A 10,000-nucleotide genomic window follows, 5' to 3' on the forward strand; every position below is an offset into this window, starting at 1 on the left:
CTGATAAAGTTTCTTGAAAAGTGAAATGTTCCACTGCATCTTTTTTTAGCACAAAAGGCCTTATTTATTACACAGTTAAATGCAAAAGACATAGTGTCAATAATGGCAGCACTGGGCCAGGTCACAAATGGCACCACACACAGTAGTAGCATTAGTATTTGTTTGGTTTCATGAAAGATTCCTTTTATGAACAGTTAAGTGGCCATAGTTTGAAATACCAAACAAGCTGGGCCCAAATGCATGAACTGCTAGTGGGTGAAGATAACACCAAGTCACACCCTTCTAGCCAATGTTTAATATTGCAGTCACTGGATTAAAATTGTTTTGTTCCTAAACTTACTTTTAATCCTTTGTATTACAGAGATGAACCTCGTCGGGATGACCGTAGGGATGACCGTAGGGATGACCGCAGGGATGACCGCAGGGATGACCGCAGGGATGATCGCAGAGATGACCGTAAAGATGATCGCCGTGATGACCGTAAGATAGAACGCCGGGATGACCGACGTGATGACCGGAAAATTGAAAGGCATGATGATCGGGAGGAGGATCGCAGGGATAACCGCCAGGATGATAGATCTGCTAAACGGGACAACAATGTTGACAGAAGGGTTGGTAGTCCAGTCATTGAACCGTTGTTTCTTTTGAAGTTTCGAGTCATGAGGAATTGAGTATCATTTTTTCCTGAAATTATAGGTATTTGGATCTATCGTTCTATGAGTGAATACTTAATGATTTGTTTTGATTGTGACATTCAGGAGGACCGAGGACCTCGTGATGATAAGGATGGACAGGATGAGCCAAAGAAGAATAATGAAGTGAACATGAAGGGAAAACATGCTGAAGATGAAGAGGTGGTAAGACAAAGGAATTTGAAAGAGAGAAACAGATAGACAAATAGACAGGCACACAGACAGACAGACAGAGAGAGGGGAGAGAGAGAAAGAGATGGGGAGAGAGAGACAGAAAGAGAGGGGTGAGAGAGAGACAGAAAGAGAGGGGTGAGAGAGAGACAGAAAGAGATGGTGAGAGAGAGACAGAAAGAGAGGGAGGGAGAGAGAGACAGAAAGAGAGAGGGGGGAGGGAGAGACAGAAAGAGAGAGGGGGGAGGGAGAGACAGAAAGAGAGGGGGGAGGGAGAGACAGAAAGAGAGGGGGGAGGGAGAGACAGAAAGAGAGGGGGGAGGGAGAGACAGAGAGAGAGGAGGGAGAGAGAGAGAGAGAGAAAGAGAGGGGGGAGAGATAGAGAGAGAGAAAGAGAGGGGGAAGAGATAGAGAGAGAGAGAAACAGAGGAGGGAGAGATAGAGAGAGAGAAAGAGAGGGTGGAAAGAAAGAGAAAGAGAGGAGGGAGAGAGAGAGAGAGAGAGAGAAAGAAAGAGAGGAGGGAGAGAGAGGGAGGGAGGGAGGGAGAGAGAGAGAGAGAGAGAGAGAGAGAGAGAGAGAGAGAGAGAGAGAGAGAGAGAGAGAGAGAGAGAGAGAGAGAGAGAGAGAGAGAGAGAGAGAGAGAGAGGGTGGGGGGGGGAGAGAGAGAGAGAAGAGGAGGGGGGGAGAGAGAGAGAGAAAGAGAGGGGGAGAGAGAGAGAAAGAGAGGGGGGAGAGAGAGAGAAAGAGAGGGGGGAGAGAGAGAGAAAGAGAGGGGGGAGAGAGAGAAAGAGAGGGGGGAGAGAGAGAGAAAGAGAGGGGAGATAGAGAGAGAAAGAGAGAGGGGAGAAAGAGTAGAGGGGAGATAGAGAGAGAAAGAGAGGGGGGAAAGAGAGAGAGAAAGAGAGGGGGGAAAGAGAGAGAGAAAGAGAGGGGGGAAAGAGAGAGAGAAAGAGAGGGGGGAAAGAGAGAGAGAAAGAGAGGGGGGAAAGAGAGAGAGAAAGAGAGGGGAGAGAGAGAGAGAGAAAGAGAGAGGGGAGAAAGAGTAGAGGGGAGATAGAGAGAGAAAGAGAGGGGGGAAAGAGAGAGAGAAAGAGAGAGAGAAAGAGAGGGGAGAGAGAGAGAGAGAAAGAGAGGGGGAGAGAGAGAGAGAAAGAGAGGGGGAGAGAGAGAGAGAAAGAGAGAAAGAGAGAGAGAGAGAAGAGAGGAGAGAGAGAGAAAGAGAGGGGGAGAGAGAGAGAGAAAGAGAGGGGGAGAGAGAGAGAGAAAGAGAGGGGGAGAGAGAGAGAGAAAGAGAGGGGGAGAGAGAGAGAGAAAGAGAGGGGGAGAGAGAAAGAGAGGGGGAGAGAGAAGAGAGGGGGAGAGAGAGAGAGAGAGAAGAGGGGGGAGAGAGAGAGAGAAAGAGAGAGGGGGGAGAGAGAGAGAGAAAGAGAGAGGGGGAGAGAGAGAGAGAAAGAGAGAGGGGAGAGAGAGAGAGAGAAAGAGAGAGGGGGGAGAGAGAGAGAGAGAAGAGAGAGGGGGGAGAGAGAGAGAGAAAGAGAGAGGGGGGAGAGAGAGAGAGAAAGAGAGAGGGGGGAGAGAGAGAGAGAAAGAGAGAGGGGAGAGAGAGAGAGAAGAGAGAGGGGAGAGAGAGAGAGAAAGAGAGAGGGGAGAGAGAGAGAGAGAGAAGAGAGAGGGAGAGAGAGAGGAGAGAGAGAGAGAAAGAGAGAGGGGAGAGAGAGAGAGAAAGAGAGAGGGGAGGAGAGAGAGAGAAAGAGAGGGGGGAGAGCGAGAGCGAGAGAGGGAGAGAGAGCGAGAGCGAGAGCTGAGAGAGGGGGAGAACGAGAGCAAGAGAGGGGGGAGAGGATGAGCGAGAGCGAGAGAGGGGAGGGGGAGAGACGAGAGCGAGAGGGGGAGAGCGAGAGCGAGAGAGGGGGGAGAGCGAGAGCGAGAGAGGGGGGGAGAGCGGAGAGGAGAGAGGGGAGAGAGCAGAGAGCGAGAGAGGGGGGAGAGCGAGAGCGAGAGAGGGGGGCGAGAGCGAGAGAGGAGGGGGAGAGGAGGAGGGGGAGAGCGAGAGCTGAGAGCGAGAGAGGGCGAGAGAGGGGGGAGAGGGAGCGAGAGAGAGGGGGAGAGTGAGAGCGAGAGATAGAGGAGGGGGAGAGCGAGAGCGAGAGAGAGAGAGGGGGGAGAGCGAGAGGGACAGAGGGGGGAGAGCGAGAGCAGAGAGAGAGGGGGGGAGAGCGAGAGGGGAGAGAGAGAGGGGGGAGAGCGAGAGCAGTGAGAGAGAGAGAGAGAGAGAGAGAGAGAGAGAGGGGAGAGCGAGAGAGGGAGAGAGAGAGGGGAGAGCGAGAGCGAGAGAGAGGGGAGAGCGAGAGCGACAGAGAGGGGAGAGAGAGAGGGAGAGAGAGAGGAGAGAGAGAGGGGAGAGCGAGAGCGAGAGAGAGGGGAGAGCGAGAGCGAGAGAGAGGGGAGAGCGAGAGCGAGAGAGAGAGGAGAGCGAGAGAGAGAGGGGAGAGCGAGAGAGAGGGGAGAGTGAGGGAGAGCGAGCGAGAGGGAGAGGGAGAGGGAGAGGGAAAGGGAAAGGGGAAGGGGAAGGGGAGAGCGGGCGAGAGCAAGAGGGAGAGGGAAATGGAAATGGGAGAGTGAGCGAGAGCGAGAGGGAGAGGGGGAGGGGAGAGCGAGCAGAGGGAGAGGGAGAGGGGAGAGCGAGAGAGAGGGAGAGGGAGAGGGGAGAGAGAGCGAGTGAGAGGGAGAGGGGAGGGGAGAGCAAGCGAGAGCGAGGGAGAGGGGAGAGCGAGCGAGAGCGAGGGAGAGGGGAGAGAGGAGATGAGGAGGGAGACGAGTGAGAGAGGGGGAGGGGAGCAAGCGAGAGAGGGGAGAGGGGAGAGAGCGAGAGGAGCTGAGACGAGAGGGAGAGGGGAGAGTGAGCGAGGAACGAGGGGAGAGGGAGAGAGCGAGAGAGAGAGAGAGAGGGGGGGGTAAAGAGAGAGGGAGAGAGAAAGAGAGAGAGAGAAGAGAGGAGAGAGAAGAGAGAGGAGAGAAAGAGAGAGAGAGAAAACGAGAGAGAGAGGAGAGAGGTAAAGAGAGAGAGAGAGAAAGAGGAGAGAGAGAAAGATGAGAGAGGAGAGAGATGAGAGAGAAAGAGAGAGAGGAAAGAGAGAGAGAGAGAGGAGAGAGAGAGAGAGAGAAAGAGATGAGAGAGAGAAAGAGAGAGAGAGAAAGAAGGAGAGAGAGAAAGAGAGAGAGAGAAGAGAGATCGAGAGAGAGAGAAGAGAGAGAGAGAGAGAGAGAGGAGAGAGAAGAGAGAGAGAGAAGAGAGAGAGAGAGAGAGAGAGAGAGAGAGAGAGAGAGAGAGAGAGAGAGAGAGAGAGAGAGAGGGAGAGAGGAAGGGAAACCGATAGAGAGGGGGGGGAGACAGAGTTTTGGATACTGATGTACACAGTGAGAGCTCTTTTTCTATATTTTTACCTGTAAAACTGATACAATACCTTAAACTTTTGTATGCTTTGGGTATTTTTGTTTAAATATTCTTAGAAATGCACTTCTGTAGCCGGTTTTGTTTTGTATTTGCTATTTTAATTCTAGACTAAATGGCTAAATTTTATTTTCAGATTCTTAGTGTGACCAACAAGTTTGCCACATTGGAAATGGAGATGGAAGATTAGTTTTGTGTGTACATATGTGTTCTGTTGTTGGTGGCTGAACTTTTTACTTGGCCTCCTGACCTGTGTGCTGGGTGATCTACCTCTGTATGCCATGCCTCTGTGAGGTTGTCTTCTTACCTTGTGTACACAATGTCATCCATGTCTGTTACTGAAACCTTGGAGGAGTGTGGACCTGAGTGCATTGTTTCAGGCCTAATGCCACAGCTATTGCAGCAGAGTGATTTCCAGCAAGCTCTTAGCTTGCCTTTGATTGAGCAGGCTGCAGATGAACAATATGCACACCATGTGTTCAAGCAGAGTCATTGTGACAGTTTCCAGTATAACATGGAGAACAAGGATATGTGCACCTGTCCTATATTTGAGTGCTGGCGCACAGATGTGGTTGAACACAGGGGATGTAGGCCTCTGTTGCATTTTGTGAATATCATTAGTCTTGTTTACCAACAGTACAGAGTACTTTCTCTCCGATGGTGTGCCCCAGCATGAAATTTTGAGTAATCATCTGCATGCCCCCCTCCACCCTCAGTTATTTTTTCTTTCATATTTATATTTTAAGTTTTTCCCATAAATAAATTTTGTCATGTTTCAAATATATTTTTTCTATTTATTTCCAAATATTGACATTAATATTTTGTCAGAATGATTCTGGTAAATTTTATGCTGGGGCACATCATTAAGGATGAGATAGCATGTACTGAGTAAACTTGATCTTCCATGGTGTGATAAAGATGTCAAGCTGTAATGGAGAGAGAAAATCTCTTACAGTGATGGCAGCTAATGCAATAGCCTTCCCAAACTGTGATGCCAGTGTTCATTATTATTATGGCTGTGTTGTGGTCTCTGTACCAGGCCAGTCAGCTTCCTCTCGCTGGGTCCTGTATTCCCCCAAATGGTCAGCCTGTTGCATAGTATGCATCTATTGGTGAACCCATTCATTATGGATATCTTTCCAAGTATTAGTGGCCAGTCGTAGGTATTGGCTCACCGCACTTCCTTTCTGGGGTAGCTGCAAAGTCGTAGGACTTTGATATCCATGCAGTTCAGTGGTGGATTGATTTATGGAGTGTTGAGAGGTTCCCAGACAGGCAGGTGGACACTGTGGCACAAAGGAGAGGTAGTCCCGGCTAGCTAGGGATGGAGCCAGTAGAAATATGTAGTTATCTTAGAAAATAATCATAGCCTACTTGTATCTGCTGCTGACTGTCAAGAGCTTAAATGTTTTTGTAAGATTTTTTTTTTTCATGTATCCCGTCATGCCTCTCAGTGATTAAGGTGCATGTGATGCAGTATGCAAAGCTCCTTAGGGATTTTAATCCAGATGGATATATTTTCTTGAATTAAATTTAGATATTCTAGCAAACAAGCAGGTAGATGATTACATGCACAGACTTAAATATAGATATTCTTTAAATTTCTCTTTAAAACATAGTCACAGATAGTATATGTCATAAGGAAGCTAGTGTTTGTAGTCATAGGAGTGTGATATATGCACATGATGTTTTATAAGATGGGCTAAAAGTCATAATTTAGCCCTCCACCATATTTTACAAAGGGTTTATTGCGTGTGATTCTTAATACATTTGATACAGAAGCACCTGTCTATGCATTCAGCTTGTAACTTTAGTTTATTCAGGATGGTGATCTTTATGAAAAAACTGTTAACTAGCATGTTAATCTTTTGCATAATAAAGGAAATGAATGTATATTGATCTTTTCCTGTTTACCTACAAAGACCTTCAGAAATCTGCATATGAATTGAGTCCGTAATGTTTACTAAACAGCTAATTCATGAAAAAAAACCCATAGAAGAAGATTGTTGAAGGCTGAAATATAGCACTCTAAGTACTGCTTCTAACTTTTATATGATTAAAAAAAATAATATTGAACTAAAAGCACTACATCATTACTAAATCTGAACTTGAAGAAATTGTCGGTATGTGTGAAAAAAAAGATAAATACAGATGGAAAAAAAGCTAAGAATAAAAGCAGCATTTTGTTGATTTTCATATTTTTCTTGAGATAAATTTTGAAATATTAGCAAGTCAAAGGTTACTTATAGATAAGAGTGACAATAAATTCAGTTATTACCAATGGTGAAAATAATATCAATGCACAGGTCTATACATTTGACCCCCTTGCCATCCCTTGTGGGTTTGGAAGGGGGGGCTTAAAAGACCTTGGACCTCAGCCCTCGCCTAAACTAATTTAACATGGTCTTTTCTTCTCCTTTTCCTTTCCTTCTCTTCTTCCTCCCCTTCTTCTGTCTACTTAATCAAATTGTTAACATATTTTTTTACCTTTTTCGCCACAATAATTTACCATAGGGCCAAATGACCTTTGATGTCTAGCATATTTATTTGTTTTAACCATGAACCGTGAACCATCTATAAATTTGTATTAGGTTGTGATGTCAAAATGTTTGTCTGGACATTTTCTCATTTACATTACAAGGTTCCAAACAACTGTGTGGCAATAAACTCTGCAGCAGGACTAGATTAAATTCTTGCAATTTTTTTTTAAAGACTACAAAGAAATCATTGTAAAACCACTCTGTGGAGGAACTTGACCATAAGATTTATCCTAAGGCCACTGATAGTGGGAAATATGTCCATTTACAGGAAGTACAGGAAAACACACTAATGTGCTAAAGGCCTTTTCGCATTTATTGCTTCATCAGGGTCAAAGTGCCATACCATATATGCTGTGCTTTGGTATGCAGCCAATATCTGTATAAAGGTAAATACTGCTGTTTCTCTATCAGTTTGACAGTGCAACAGTGTGTAAATAACCTAAAAATTGAGTTTACAGGAAACAAATATATTTTTATTAAAGTAACTTCAATGCAAGAACATAAAAAGAGGAGAAACAGTAGGACAAAAACCTTACAAGACATCTCATCTATACAGTGAAAGAAGTTATGCATAAAACAGAATCCAATGATAATAATAATGATGATGATGATAATTAGAATAATTATGATAGTTTAATAGCAACAACAAAAGCCAAATAATAATGAGAATGAGAATGATAATAGTAATGGTGATAGTGACATTAATAGTAATAAGGATCATGATTATAATGTTAATGATTATAATATAATCCCTTGCTTTGTCATAATCCTGTGTGACTTCTGATGTCTGGCTCCTTTATTTGCTTTGACCATCCAAGAAATCTACAAATATCGCTTTGACAGTGGATAATTGTGACCATGAAGATAATGATAATGGCAATGAAAATGATTAAGATAAAGTTAGTGACGACGACGACGACGACGAAGACGACGACGATGATGATAATGATATTAACAATGATGTTAATGATAATAATAACAATGATGATAATGATAATGATAAAAACAATAATGATAATGATAATAACAATGATGATAATGATTATGATAACAATGATGTTAATGATAATGATAATAACAATGATGATAAGGATAATGATAATAATGATGTTAATGATAATGATAATGATAATGATAATAACAATGATGATAATGATAAACAATAATAATAATGATACCAATACTACTGATAATAATGGTTATGTTGAAAAATGTAGATAAGGTATGAATGAGGATGAATATCTCATGTATTGTGAAGAGATTCACTCATTCATATCTTTTCTACAAAGATAATGATAATGAAAAAGATAATGATATTAATAATAATAATAGGGATTATGATAATAATGATAATAATACTAGTAATAGTAATGATAATGATAATAGTAATCATAATGATAATAATAATATTAATAAAATAAAATTAAAAATAATAAAAATAATAACAACAACGAAGAAAATAATAACAAAATAATTATATTAATGATAATAACAATAATAATGATAATAACAATAATGATAATAATGATAATTATAATTATAATAATAATAATAGTAATAATGAAGATGCAAATTGTGATAATAATACTAATACTAATAATGATAATGATATTGATAGCAATATTGATAATGATAAAAATAATATCAATGATAATAGTAACGATGATAATAAACATAATAATAAAGATAACAATAAAAATTATAATGATGATAATAATGACAACAACAATAATAATAATAATCATAATCATAATAATAATCATAATCATAATCATAATGATAACAATAATAATAATAATGATAACAACAATAATAATAATAATAATAATAATTATTATTATTATTATTATTATTATTAATGATAATAATAATAATAATGATAATAATAATAATAATTATCATTATTATTATCATTATTAATGATAATAATAAAAATAATGATAATAATAGTAATAATAATAATAATTATTATTATTATTAATGATAATAATAACTGATAATAGTAATAATGAAGATCATAATAATGATAATAATACTAATAATGATAATAATGATATTGATAGCAATAATGATAACGATAATGATAATGATAATAATAATATCAATGATAATAGTAACGATAACAATGCACATAATAATAATGATAATCAAAATTATAATGATGATAATAATGATGATAACAAAAAAATAATGACAACAATAATAATAGTAATCATTATCATAATCATAATCATAATCATGATCATAATCATGATGATGATGATGATGATGAATAATAATAATAATAATAATAATAATAATAATAATAATAATAATAATAATAATAATAATAATAATAATAATGATAATGATAATAACCATAATAATAATAATTATTATTATTATTATTAATGATAATAATAACAATGATAATAGTAATAATGAAGATCCAACTAATGATGATAATAATACTTATAATGATAATAATGGTATTGATAGCAATAATGATAACGATAATGATAATAATAATAATATCAATGATAATAGTAACGATCATGATCACGATCACGATCACGATCACGATAACGACAATGACAATGACAATGATAATGATAATGATAATGATAATGGTAAAGATAATGGTGATAATAATAATGATAATAATAATAACAATAATAATAATAATAATAATAATAATAATAACACAATAATAATAATAATATTAAAAATAATGAAAATAAAAACAACAAAAATACTAATAGTAATAATAGCAGCAATAATAATGATGATAATAATAATAATGATAATGATAATGATAATGATAATGATACTGATAATGATAATGATAATGATAATGATAATAATGTTAATGATGATGATAATGATAATGATAATGATATTGATAATGATAATGATAATGATAATGATAATGATAATAATAAGAAGAATAGGTATAAGAATAGTGATAATAACAGCAATAATAAAGATAATTAAAATGATAATAACAATAATAACAATAATAATAATAATAATAATAATAATAATAATAATAATAATAATGATAATGATAATAATAATAATAATAATAATAATAATAATAATAATAATAATAATAATAATAATAATAATAATAATAATAATAATAACAATAATGATCATAATGATA

At 38.8% G+C, this 10,000-nt stretch overlaps 1 protein-coding gene across 8 annotated transcripts in view; it reads left to right on the plus strand.

Moving 5' to 3' along the window:
* The window catches only part of LOC125027056 (eukaryotic translation initiation factor 4B-like), a 41,201-nt gene extending 34,993 nt beyond the window's left edge, over nucleotides 1–6,208 (plus strand). For 7 of the 8 annotated variants that reach the window (XM_047615729.1, XM_047615726.1, XM_047615730.1 and 4 more), the window contains 3 exons: nucleotides 362–611; nucleotides 759–857; nucleotides 4,452–6,208. In XM_047615729.1, coding sequence (XP_047471685.1) covers nucleotides 362–611; nucleotides 759–857; nucleotides 4,452–4,505 — 403 coding nt within the window. In that variant the 3' untranslated portion in view covers nucleotides 4,506–6,208. The remainder of the gene's footprint in view (nucleotides 1–361; nucleotides 612–758; nucleotides 858–4,451) is intronic. The other variant, XM_047615728.1, reaches the window with a different exon arrangement.
* Nucleotides 6,209–10,000: the final 3,792 nt, after the last annotated feature.

Source organism: Penaeus chinensis, chromosome 7 (genome assembly GCF_019202785.1).
Source record: "Penaeus chinensis breed Huanghai No. 1 chromosome 7, ASM1920278v2, whole genome shotgun sequence".
Taxonomy (NCBI): domain Eukaryota; kingdom Metazoa; phylum Arthropoda; class Malacostraca; order Decapoda; family Penaeidae; genus Penaeus; species Penaeus chinensis.